General features: G+C 32.9%; 1 protein-coding gene across 3 annotated transcripts in view; it reads left to right on the plus strand.

Annotated features, from left to right (window-relative positions):
- The window catches only part of LRRIQ1 (leucine rich repeats and IQ motif containing 1), a 114,210-nt gene that overhangs the window by 12,235 nt on the left and 88,167 nt on the right, over positions 1-13,808 (plus strand). For all 3 annotated transcript variants that reach the window (XM_054278999.1, XM_054278981.1, XM_054278990.1), the window contains exons 11-15: positions 1,186-1,379; positions 2,292-2,419; positions 8,551-8,624; positions 8,919-9,012; positions 11,698-11,874. In XM_054278999.1, the coding sequence (XP_054134974.1) occupies positions 1,186-1,379; positions 2,292-2,419; positions 8,551-8,624; positions 8,919-9,012; positions 11,698-11,874 (667 nt within the window). The remainder of the gene's footprint in view (positions 1-1,185; positions 1,380-2,291; positions 2,420-8,550; positions 8,625-8,918; positions 9,013-11,697; positions 11,875-13,808) is intronic.

The raw sequence follows: 13,808 nt of genomic DNA on the forward strand, positions 1-13,808 counted from the left end.
TTTAAAATAAAATTATTGGAACATCTATATTGGGAATTTTTAAAAATTTACTGTTTTTTTGGTATTTAATTCTTTGCTTCAGTTTTCTCCTTATCATTAGTTTTCATTTTTAAGTCCTCTTCTGTAATCTCAATACTCTGTGGTGCAAACTGATATCTGGTTTCTAATTTTTTGTGAAATAAAATATATAATCATAGTTTGTTTTTTTGTTGGTTTTTTTTTCCAGAGGACAGTCACAAAGAGATTCACTACTGTGAATCCAGCTAATTCAGATTCCTTTGGGGAACTTGTGAAATTTTGGGTGAGATAAAGATGCAACACAGTGTTCCCTCAAATAACCCTAAATTAACTAAATTATCAAAGAATACATGAAACAGATGTAAAATCAGAAATTCCTTATTTTAGATATGGTTTGTGAAGGGTATCGCTTCAAAGGCATTTTTACTACAGAGATACAGAAAAGCTGCTTGGACCTGCAGCAAGTTAGATGGATCAGTGCCATTGCATGCGTAAGCCTGTGGGAAGACAATGTAATTTTTGCTGTTGTAAGGATAATTTTAGTTACATTTTGTGAGAGAAACAGATGCTCATCAGAATTCCTTTGCATTTCTTTGTGTGTAGAGATAGCATGCTCTTTAATGTAGATGGCAGAGGTAAATTTCTTGAGTGGAATGGCTACAGTAGCATAACTTTATTCTTAAAGGCACTAAATTTTATTTATAAATTTTGTTGTTAAATTTGATATTGGCCTAGGTCTTAGTACAGCTTTTTCTAACCTTGCTAATAAACTTTAAAAATGAAATAATAAAAACTAACTTTTAAACATAGGGTTTTCATTCTAATGGATGATTTTAAGAGGGCTGTTAGCATTTCACAGAGTTCAGAGCAGCTGTAAAGTGGTTAAAGCATAGTAAGTACAGTTTATCACTAAGAGAATGTTCTCTCCCAATGGAAGTACCACAGAGATTATGAACTGTTATTATTGCTTGATTAACAGGATCAGAGATTTGTGAACCATATGTGCTGTATATGTGATTGGGTCAAAATACAGTAATTAGTTTTAAACCCTATAAAGAAGTAGTATTAATTATTATGTCAGAGAATGTGCAGAAAATTCAGAGTTTTCTTAATACTTGAATGACAAAAGATTTTTATTTCATCATGTCTTAAATCTTGAACTTTCAGGTGGTCTAGAGTCACTGAAAAATCTTCAACAATTAATTGTGGACCATAATCAGTTGATCAGCACAAAAGGTCTTTGTGAGGCACCTACTCTCATTCATCTAGACTGCTCTTACAATTACCTTGCACAAGTTGAAGGCATTGAGAATTGTGGCCTACTTCAAGTTCTGAAGTTGCAAGGCAATAATCTCCAGGAGGTAAAAGCTTTGAATTTAGTGGCTCTTGTGCATATGTCTTTGCTAACAGTCATATTCTTCAGCATTTCTGAGTGGGTGCTCTTTGATTGGTGTGGGATGTTTCATGCTCCTAGGTAAGATTTTTTTTCTCCTTATCAGAGGGTGATTTTTCAAAGATACAAATGACTAGCAGTCATTGTTTTCTTACTCCCAAATCCTTGAAACATTGGACTCTCAGTGATTATGGTTCCCCCATCATTTATAGCGTTTGTTTTTTTTCTAGTTATGGTTCTGATTTTGTTTATAATGTAAGAAAATATTATTATTTCTTATAGGTCTTGTTATAATAGGAAGATAACTATATCAGGCCGGTAATAATGATATAATTGTCATTACATATAAGTAATTGCTCCTTACTCTTACTTGTATATAATGATAATATCATTATCACCCTGATGATAATCATACTTATTTAATGTATGTTGATTCTCCGAAACTTGAAATTTGTGCTGTAGCATTTAAAATAGCAAAGTTGTTTGCTAAACATATGCTTCATCATATTTACTCACAGATATTCTCCTATGAATTCAAGAGATGAAAAGCATTGTCAATAAGCAGCAAATAACTAACTAAATAAATAAAATTAATAAAATAGTACGGTTGTGACTCTTGGGCTCTTGAATTTCTTTTTCTTCTTTAATTTTTTATATTAACTGTTCAGGTGTGATAGAGGACATTAAAAAGTATTTGCCACCTGATATATAGAGATTATGTGTGACAACTGGTACATACATAATAAGGAAATGATACATATATCCAAAATGTCAGTTTTTCTTGTATTTAGTAATGATTTATGAAAAGCATCTGGTAAGCATTCCATTGTTGTTTCTCTAATTTATACTAGTCTTAAATAACCATCTCATTTCTATTTAGGTTCCAAGACTGGAAAATCATGTTCTCTTAAGAGAACTATATTTGGATGACAATAGCATTTCTTCTATGAGAATGCTTTCTTTATATTGGTTGCCTCTATTGCAGATTCTTTTGCTGTCTCAAAATAGGTAAGTGAGAAACATTCTTCCACTTACAGAACTGATCCAGAGGAATTTACTAACATAACACTTGTCTGAAAAGTATAATTCTCAGTATGGGTGAAATTTCACCATCTTTTTGGGATATTCTTTAAAAATAAAAATATGTGGTTGGCATGTAATTACATTGGCTACCTCTATCTAAAAAAATTTGAAACAGCATTAACTATGTAATTTTTTTTCTCTTGGATATTATGTGAAAATAATTCTTGAGCATTGTGGCATTATTAAAACCATGGTGGGTTTCTTTCTTTCTTTAGCAATTGTTGCTAGAGTATGTCTGTCAAACTTTATATTTCACAGCTAGCTTATTCAAAACAGACTTTGAAGGCTAAGTTAAGGGCAAGTACTAGAGTTAAAAAGGCCAAATAAAAATGTTTTTTATTTTACATACATATGTTAATACCCTCCAAAATAAGTATATTTGCTTTAATTTTTCACTCTTATGGTTCTGCTTAAAAGGTATAAAATAAAGAATCAAGACAAGCAGCATAAAACTGGTTCATGCCCTCAAGTACTCTGTAATTAGTTTTCTGTTTGTTTTCTAAGATAATCTATTCATCTTTAGAAGTTGAATAACCAGATATCCTGGATTTAAAATCTTATTTTCCCCACCCCCACTTTTTCTCTATTTAAATTCTGCTAAAAAAGATATACAAGATTTATTACAGTTTGCAATATGTTAATAGGAAAATTAATTTTTAAATAATATCCATTTTTTTTCTATACTGTGATAATTTTGTTCTGGATAAGACTGATCTCAGCTTAACAAACAGAGTACTACATACCATATATAGAAATACACTCTCAACTATTTACTTCACTCTCCTGTTAGTGAATAGATGTTTTTAAAGGGTGATTCATCTGCCATTTTTAGCTGTTTGCTTTGAGACTAATCATAGCCTAAAAGTGCCCGTTCATCTTCATTGACTGTTAAAAAAATCAAAATGACCGCTTCATGTGTAGGTGTCTACATCTGAACAGAAATGTTACATCCTATGTAACATTTAGTTCAGCACAGCCAGTTGTGTCTGGGAGCCTGTGGGAAAAAGGATGTATAAGACTGAGTCTTGTTATTAGAAGCAATGTCCTTCATGGAAATTGAATATTATTTAAGTATATACAACCTATATTTTTATATAACTTTTCCGATTGTTTTCATAACATCTCTAATGAAGTACTATTCATTGAGACTCTTGGATGTAAATAAAATATCTACAGACTCTAATCTTCATGTTCCTGATCAGGCTTCTCGGGTTTGGGATTTTTTTGTTCCCTTATTAATTCTTCTAGAGTTTGGAGAAAGTGCTTCCTGCCTGTGATTAAGCAAGAGCATTATATGATAAGCATTAGGTTTTGAGTCATGCTGCTCGATTTAATTCTTGTTTTTTGCTATCTTTTTTCCTTGTCCTGTTTAGCTTCTTTGTGGATAATGTGGCCCTATATTGTAGTTTCCTCTTCTTCCTCCAGTGTAGCTATTCTGTGTGTAATAAAGTGTTTGCAAAACTCCTTGAAGTTCTCACGTGCTTGATAGGGACTTGCAAGTTTCAGGGATAGCTCAAATGCAGCCTCTGGCTTTAGGTTGTGCTGGACTGACCATGTAGATTACCTTAAGTCATTTGCCTATCCCATCATGGAGTTTTTTAAATTCGTTGTAGTATGCTTGCTCTGGTTTTCTAGTAGCCAAGCAGAGATGCAGTGTTTGATCTGCTGAGTTCCTTTTGCTCAGCTGTGAGACAGGACATATTTTTGCATCCAGAGACTGGATGTGCTGAAAATAAGTATACATCTTGGCCTCAAACAATTCCCCTTCTTTCCCTGATCTATCTATAGCTTATGTAAAATCTTTGTGACAAACAGGACAAGATAGCCTTAAATCCATATTAAAAGCCTCAAAATTCCTGGCATTTCAGTAGCCTGCTCTGTTACACTCACTTTATGTACACTTATAAGCAGCTCCATATGTGTGTGCTATAGCATAAGTAACTTGATGTTCTATAGAAACAGTGAATGTAATGGAGTAAGCTGTTGAAAGAAAAGCTGTTTCTTTACTTTTATCCTACAGCCAGTGCAATTTTGTGAATTTTTTCCAAGTGTGCACTGAGTGCCACTTCCTCTTTACTGATTGCAGGAAGCCAATATAATGATAATGCTATGAATCTGTATTCTTTCTGAAAGTGAAGTACTGTGAAAAGAAAATTCTTACACTAATTTACAGGACATTTTTATTCCCGAGATGCTTTGTCTGAATCATAAACCAGGAATTGTCAAAGGTAAAGCTCCAAAAATTATTTGTTTTAAATTGTTTTAAACCTACAGTCTAACAAGAAACTAAAACAGGTAATGAATAACTCCTTCAAATAGAAAAAAGACAGCTATTTCACGACTGCTGCTTTTATTGAGTGTTTTATTGTGGCTTTTATATACAAACCATATTCTTGATCAATGCACAATTGACCAAAGACAATGATGAATATCCTCTTGACTTGGTTTCTGCAGAGCTGGGACGATGAAGATCCATGCTCTATTTTATAGCAGCTAAGGACACAACTGTCAAGTTAGTTTAAAAAAGGGACATATTCTTTTTTATTCTGTTGTGGATAAAGATTTAGGTATAGGAAAAAACAGACTTCACCTTGTGTAAAATTAATAAATTTTTAATATGTGTTCAGAGTGCATGTGGCATTTATATTTACATGTAATCCCATTAATTTATGCAACCTACTAGTTAATGTCTTTTTCATTTAAAATTTTACAGTGAGATGCTAACCATGCTGTTCTGGTACCATTTTTGTTCTACTTCCAAGTAGACAAAATTCCTCCTAACGTTTCTATTTTAATGTAGTATTAATAAGACAAAATCTTTTTTTTTTTTTTTTTTTTTTTTTTTTTTTTTTTTTTTTTTTTTGCTATCACTTGCTTTTCACTAAGATAACCTAAGGGAGATAGATAAAAATTTAATGTTTACAAAAATGCAGTCATCTGCAAAGGTTCCTTTTTATTTTGGGAAAATGGTTTGGCCCAAATCAAATTTGTTGTGAGCATGTTGCTCCCATGTTTTTGCAGCTAGATGCATATTACTCCTAAAAAGCTTATATTAGAAATGCTAAAAAGTTAGCTTTTAGCATGCATTGTTCTCTCAATTTAAATATATATGGTATCTGTGTTTTTAACTGAATTTCTCAGATATGAGTTCCTTGCACGTTCCTTGTTTTGAAAATTTGTCCACTTTTCCAGAATTATCATAACAAATCTAAATGTCATTGGATGTTGAAATAAGTCATTCATGAAAAAAGCTATACCGGTATATAGTGGTTTTCTCCATCCTATCCTTACCGCTCTAGATTTTGTAAAATAATTTTCAGTAATCCTTTGCTGGTGCTAAGTTTCTTTCTAAGTATGTGGCATCATGGATAATGTACTTGAAGTACTGTCTGCTAGAATATTCAAGAAGCTAAGTGGCTACCTGACAGATTTCCTATATTCTGTATATTTGCTGCTTATAAATATGGTGATTATTGCAAACTGAACTGCCTTTATTTTAAGGAATGAAAAAGAAATCTGGTCTTTACCTGAAGATCTAGATTATGATAAATTTATTTTAGTTATTTTGCCTTGCTTCCTGCTAACCGCTTATTAACATCAATGCTAATTTTTCTGGGGAAAAGCAGTTGCAGAGCAGGATTTAGACCATCTTGAGCAGTAACTGCTATTCATCTTCAGAAACACAGTCTTTATTTTCTATGATGCATTCTTGCAACTATTCTTAAACCTTGTTTTCTGATATAGCCACATAAACTACGTAAACTCTATCTCTGGCTGTTCTGCTAGTGCCTTAAATGGTAACAGAAAAAGGAAGCTATAGCTTGCTTTTTTGTGAATATCTTTTACTTTTGTGTCTTCTTTGTAATTTATATCTCTCTTATGCCCAGGGCTAATGTGACAAGGTCAAGTAGTATTAAGTTTTCAGTAATGTCCTTTGTCTTTCTGGTTTGAATTTTCTTAGGAAAAAAATTAACAAAGAATGTCGGTAAAGGGAAAGCTATAGAATGACGGAGAAATGTTTTAACTCTCATAATGCCAACAGCAGGCAAGGACAGTCCAGTAGACAATTTCTAATTCACCACAGCATATGCTGATAGAGATCCAGAGAACTCATTATAAATAAAAGCCCTGCATATTCTTTTGTCCCTTATGCGTTTGTTTTCTGAATATATTAATCTATGACTATTAATGAATTTTTGGTTTTTGCAGCCATACTATTAGCCAGTAACATCTATGATTATATTTGCTACGAATATTAAATATACATATGTATACTTATACAAATATAAATGTACTTATGTAATATGATGAGAAACTAAAGTGCTGAAATTTGTATTACTGTATATCGGATCTACTTATAAGGCTTCATGCTTTATAGAGTCAATACTTGTAATTGTTGTTTGATTCCATGGAAAGCTTCCATACCATGAAGGAAATAGAACTAAGTAGGGTTAGAACCAGGACAACTTACAATGTAGTTCGAGAAATAAATGGAAGTACAGTGAGTTGTCTTTGCATCTGTTGCATCTGTTTCTCTGAATTTACTCTTAAAATGTTATGCTGTCGTATAAAAATACTTCTCAAATGAATGTGGAAACTAGTTTGTTTTTTTTTTTCCATTTTAAATTTGGTTGTATTTTCAATGAGATTAAATAATTTATAAACAACATTTAGTTAATAATTAGTGCACCAGAGTAAAATTCAGCTCTGCCTTCCAGTTGTAAAGCCTGTGCTGGAAACACAGTGTAGTTGTATCTTTCAGCAACAAAGACACATTTTTGTCCCTCAGTAATTTTGAGTACATTTCATTTTTTGTAGGGTCATATTTTAAAAAAAACATTCCGATTTATACCTTTTAAAGGCACTACACTCTCAGAAAATGCTACTTTCAGTGAAAATTGGCAGTCAAAAACTGACCACATGTAGTGCCATTTCTGTTACCATTCTCCTGTTATGCTAGGGCCTTGCCATGACAGGGATGAAACATGTCACCTAAACATGTATTTCTTTAAAAAATGTATAGCTGGTGTACCATGTACTTAAGCATTCTAGTTGTAGTTGATAACTGGTATTCTTTGCATCTTGATTTTTACCTTTTCCTGCCTCTTTCATATTCAACATAAACTAAGATAAACTTTAATCTGAAAGTTAATATTTGGCAATAGCCTGGCAGCTGAACAAACCATACAACATTCATTCTTGCATCTTGGAAGTTTGTAAGCAAAGAAATAGCACTGAGCCTTAATCCTTTAGTGGTAGCTATAGCACACATCTTACAGTCCCAATCCCTTTGTATAGATGAATGTCAGATCAATTTCTTTACTCTTCAATGCTGCAAACAAGAATTTTGTCTTGTCTGTAGAACTGCAGTCTGCAACCTGCAGTACTGCTTGGCTGCATTATTGCACAAGAGAAGCTCTGATAATACAAGAAGAGCAATTCCATAACCAATTCCATAATTGTCTCAGTAATCAGCACCTATTTGACACAATCTGACAAGTAGTAAGACAGAGGAAGCACTAAAAATATATTACAGGATAGTGCAGCCTTGACCTGTTGAAAAAGACATCCATAGCAACAGTTATGCTAGTTTTAGGATCAAAGAAGAAATGTGCTGATTGGAGGAGAGAAACAACTTGATAAGGAGTTTGAGCAATGAGGAAAGAGGAAAGAAGCCAAGCATTTTTTTTTCCTCCAGAATCAGGACCTTCTATTAGTACCATTCTAGTTATAGTGCCTAAAGATAAGCCAGCTGACTTGTGTAAATTTTATAAGACTTCAGATATTCAGCACTAAATGCAGGGAACAGAATGAAATATTTATCAGATGAAAAAACCATTTATGAGAAAGTATTAAAAACTGAGGTGCTGAGAAAACTAAGAAATATTTTTGGTTTAAAATTTCAGTAGTTAGTCCTAGCACCTTGGATAGGTAAATGGGCATTTTCTTACATAAATAAGTAAATTGTCATACCTGCAAAAGATTCTGGTGCCTTTCTGCTTATGAACTGCTGTTTAAATTAAATTTTTAAAATATCTTTTCTGTTTTGTTCTTAGATTAACTGACCTTGTGCCTTTAAATTCATTTGTATTTTTGGAAAAGCTAGATATCAAAAATAACTGCTTGTCGGGTAAGTTGTCTTAAAAAAAAAGAAACCAAATCAAATAAGAACTTCTTAGTTGAATTATAAACTGATTTGAATGTGATTGTCCTATGTATTTATAAGGCACATTTATGTGTAAAATATACAAATATTTTCCAAACATGAATGTTATAGATAATAATTAAAACTATGCTGTATAGATAGCAGTCTTGCTTTTAGGACTGCATGATGTTGGTACATTTTACATTCATGTAAGAATTTATGGGAAATAAGATGATTCTGCATTCAGACATATTTCGGTTTCTTTCTGCTATACTACAGATCTTAAAGATGTCCATACATGGTTTAGTGGCTGCAACAAACTAAAGGAGCTGTCGTTGAGTGGGAATCCTCTTCTCCAAGAAAAGAACTGGAGGTAAGAAAAATACTTTTTTTGCTAAATCAAAAAATCAAAATCAGACAACAGATAGTTGTATGTACCTTAGTTAAATAGTAGAAGCACTCCCACATATTGTCTGAAGAGTCTCAATGCTGTGACAGGTTCACATTGCACATAGCTAGTGAAGGAGTAGTGTCTGTTAGAAGAAAAAGTCAGGATGAGTGTTTGATTTTTCCTTAGTAGTTGAAAATTCACCTTTTTTATGCTTCTCCAAATTCCTTATCTCTACATCAAAAAATTTATAGCCCTTATAATTACGAAAGAGATGTAAAAGTAATGCTGTCATTTGCTATTCAGTATTGCCTGGAATCATGATCCAAAAAGTTAAAGAACTAGTCCTAGAGACTATGATATGTCTCTATATAAAAAATGAGTAAGGTGGAAAAGAAACCTGACATACAAAATGATATGCAGTTGCCATGATTCCTGAAATGAGTAGTTATACAGCTTCATAAGCCATAGGAGTAAAATTGCAAATTAATAGGTTTTTTGTATAATTTTTTTGCATATTAGACATAGTACTTGAGGTGTGTCCTCACTAGTGCCAAGTACAGGGGCATGATCACTGCCCTGGTCCTGCTGGCCACACTAAAACCTAAAAAATCAAAACCTCCCTTACAGTCACATATTCCATTTGAAGATTTTTGTACAAATTTAGGATTACTAATTAAAAGAAAAACTCAACTATTTCAAACTTTTAGTTAGAAGTGTTTGAGTGCTTTAAAAGATAGCTGTGCTAGTACATTCTTGGTTGGTTTGTTTAATTTTTTAATGAACAGACTTATTTGCACCCTATGGTTCCTGCCAGTAATTTCATTCATAAAATTCTGTGACTGTGACAATGTTTTAAATTTCCATTTCTATTGTTTGAATTCCCACTCTTACAAACCTAAGCGTTATTTCACTTGTAACCTAGAGGGAAAAGCTCTCTGAATTTCAATTTAGCTATGAGAACTGACACTTTTGGTTGCTTAAACCAAAGACCTTTTATGATTAGACAAGAGATTAATTTGTCTAAAGGATTTAAAGTAGGGGATACTATGAAATATGGATTTGCTGAATACAGCATTGACTGTAACTTCAGACAACATGTTCCAGTGAACTTTACATAACCCCTTGATACCAACAAAGGAATTAGTTGTAAAATTTCCCAATTGCTTTCAAACTTTCATGTCCAGCCAGTGATAACACCAACAAAAGTGAAGTAGTAAGAAATCTCTTTCTGAAAATTAAACCCTGAGATCAGTCTGAGCACTCCCAGGGGAATATGTTTCAATGCTGTAATGATTAATAGAGCCTCTTAAGTGACAGAATATTCACCAGGAAGTTTTCACTAAATGAAATATTGACTCAGCCCTTCACCAGGAGAAACCCAGATGGAAAAATGAGTGTTGAGATCCCGCAGCTCTAAGAGACAAAGCTTCCTTCACTGATGAACTTTGATATGTCACTGTTTTGGTGTATTGCTATTCAACATCAGCTTTGGTAATTTCTCTCTGTGTTCAGGAACTGTTGATCTAATTCCATAATTTTATTCCAGACGTACTTGAGATGGTCTTAGCCTTCATTAATGGGCAGAGAAGGAGAAGGAAAGTTTTCTATTAGCAAAAACTGATATTCTATTCTGTTATTTGGAATATGATAACTTTCTCTGTTTTTAAACTTAGATTTTCTGTGATTTTAAACTTAGTGTATGTTGTCTGAGCTCAGTAGTAATCCTTTACCTTCACAGGGAATAGTCAGGGAGTTCCAAAATTTTGAAAACAATACTATCTTTTTCAGTTAGAGAGGATTTACAGCCTACAATTAGTATTCTTTCAAGAGTTCGTGTTACTTAAAACTGTGTTAAGGAAAATATTGAGTGTTGATATAATTTTACAGTCTTCAAACTTTCAACAGCTTTGGTCTGGTACAAGAAATATGTGGAACAAGATTGCAGTACCAGCTTACATCTCTTGGTAACATAAACAAAACCTCACTGATGATACATTATTAATTTTTAAGTTTCTCATACATATTTTTTGTTACATCAGTGGCCACAGCTGTCATTTTTCTAGCAAGGAAATTTCATCTTTGCTCTCTTTCCTTTCCCTGACCCAAATACAGTTGTTTTTTTTTTCCTGTCAGGCGTACCGAATAGCATGTCAGTACATGTATATGTGAATGATAAAGGGAGTAGAATTAGTAAGGTTTAGTATTTTGTGCAGTTTTAAAATTTAAGTCCTGCGATGTGTCAACAAAATCAGACTGTATCCTATGATTTAGGTTGCTGTGTTGCCAACTAATCAAATTAATTGCAGGTACCTATACACAAATGTGTCAGATTTTCCCATTAAGGTTTGTGTAGGTAAAATTTTAGCTCTAGTGATTTGATATTGGTGCCATTGACTTTCTTGGTGTCAGTATTTCAGCAGTGTTCATTGTACCAATGAAGTATTAAGAAGTCTTGCTATGTTCTGTGTTTTATTCTTTATATTATTCTTTAGTTTAAATTCTTAGATAATTCTTAGAAAATAGATAACATATGAAATAAGGACAAATACATGCAAACATTTAGAGGACTGTCTTCATGTTCTGTATTTGTTATATGACTTTTATCAACAAAATGGGCGTTTTAGCATAAGGATTTTTTCAAAAATCTAATTAATATTTTTTCCTAAGGTCTTCCATGTTGGAGGTCCTTCCTAGTTTACAGTTGCTTGATGGTGAAATTTTAACCCATCATACTTTACCCACAACTGAAAAAGTCAAAGCATCAGAATTGGGAGCTTTTCTGGAACTTTGTCAAGCTCAAATTGAAGAAAATACTCAACTGAAACAAAAGGCTGCTGAATTGGAGTACGTATTTATGTGAATATAAATTGCATTCAGAAACATTTCTTTACATATTGTTACTGAAGTTCTTGTTGGTGTATGAATTTTACTTAGGGTTTTTTGCCAGTAAATGTATTGGGATAAGAAAGAGATTAGAATCATTGACTTTAAAGCAAAATTTGTTTTAAACTTTAGAGCAAAATTTGTTTTAGACAGATATTAAATTATGAAGGCCTTGAGTTTTGTTTCTCTAAATTTGAGAAAACAGGTGGATCAAAGCCTGCAGTTAGTAGTAGTTGAATGAATTCATACATGCAACATAGTACAGTGCTGTGCAGGAATTGTAGCTTAAATCCTGAAAGCTGAATAATCATATTAACATGATTTCCAAATTTAACTTAATCAAGTCTAATTTGGCTGTTGGTACAATATGCTCTATTTTTATTTCTGTATTTGTTTTCCATGTGTATGTTATTCACGTTATTTATTTGCAATTATTTAGAAATAATTTTTGCTTTAATAAATTTTTATTTAATAAATAATGTTCTAATTTTTTGCAATATCTAAATATCTCAAACTTCTCATTTCTATACTTGGTAATATTGCATGGTTTGTTCCTTTCATAGCTCCTTTTCATTTGCTAGAAGGTTCACAAAATCCTTATAGTCCTTTGAATATTCAACTTACGTTTTAATTTTTGGAAAAGTAGTTTTCTTGATTCTGCCAGGTACTGAACATTAGCCCAGAGCAGGTGAAGCACGTGCTGTTTTACATTGTTTTGTTTTAAACCTTGCCCTGCATACTTTGGTGGCTCAGGAAAAGTATGCACATTTTTTTCAGAATCTGGCTATTTTGTGTTTGCATGTAAGCCTGTATATTCATGGTATGTTGTTATTAGCTAACAGTTTATTACATTGTGGTATTAGTGCAGCTTTAACTAAGCTGCAATAAAATCTTCATAGCTCAGAATCAGATTAACTTGAAAAGAGGTTTGTATTAAAAATTAGATTGAAATTAGTTGGGAGAAATTATATAGTGCATTTTTCTATGACAGATGTAATGTGTAAGTGACTCCTAAGAGTCATATGTTTCTCCATTAAACCATTGAGATATGTCTCCTCCACTTCTGTGATTTTTGGCTTTGGGCTTGTAGGTGGGAAGCTGATATTTCCTAATCTATTTACCATCCTGAAATGGTGTTCTCTCCTTCCTTTTTTATAAAAGAAAATAAAGCTCTCCTTTTCTGAGACTGAGAAAATTTTTCCATGTCTGATATTTAGACATTTAATCATTATCCTTTTGCAGAAAAAAAAAAGTTTATAATTAGGATATGACTTGTGAGCAAACTGGAGTAAAATCTAAGGACCTAAGTTTCATATACATTTCTGCAGAATGGTACAAAATGAGAGGGGAAAATGATATTCCTAAAATTTAATTTTTTTAATTCTACATGCATGAACATAAGAAAAATAAGAAACATGTTGGTTGTCAAGCTAAGACCATCCATTAATTATGAATAGTATGTGGCTCACGCTTCTTTGTGGAAGCTGACTTGTACTTCTAACATCTTTTATCAAAGGCTGGGAGCAGGAGATGGAGTGTGCGCTTACTGTACTTGCAGACCACAAGTCTCCAAAGGCAATTGTTGAGGGCAGGGCTACCAGTCAGACACAGGCAAGGTGGGAGGACCGGTCACCAGGAACCTTGTAAATTCAACAAGGACAAGTGCATAGTGCTTTACCTAGGAAGGAGGCAAAGAAGGGAGGCCTTCTGCCAACTCCCAGGCTACTTGCTGAGTGGAAGAAAGAAGGCATTGACTCTGTCCAAGCACTGTTCAGCAAAACATCAGTGTTTTATCAATACAGTTTTGGTCACAAATCTAAACAACAGCATTATATGGGCAACTGTAATGGGAATTAATTCATTCCAGCCAGAGACAGTGCAATTTGGCATAAGGA

This window comes from Melozone crissalis, unplaced genomic scaffold, assembly GCF_028551555.1.
Source record: "Melozone crissalis strain CALT ecotype California unplaced genomic scaffold, PUWL_Pcris_2 ptg000004l_1, whole genome shotgun sequence".
In the NCBI taxonomy this organism is placed as follows: domain Eukaryota; kingdom Metazoa; phylum Chordata; class Aves; order Passeriformes; family Passerellidae; genus Melozone; species Melozone crissalis.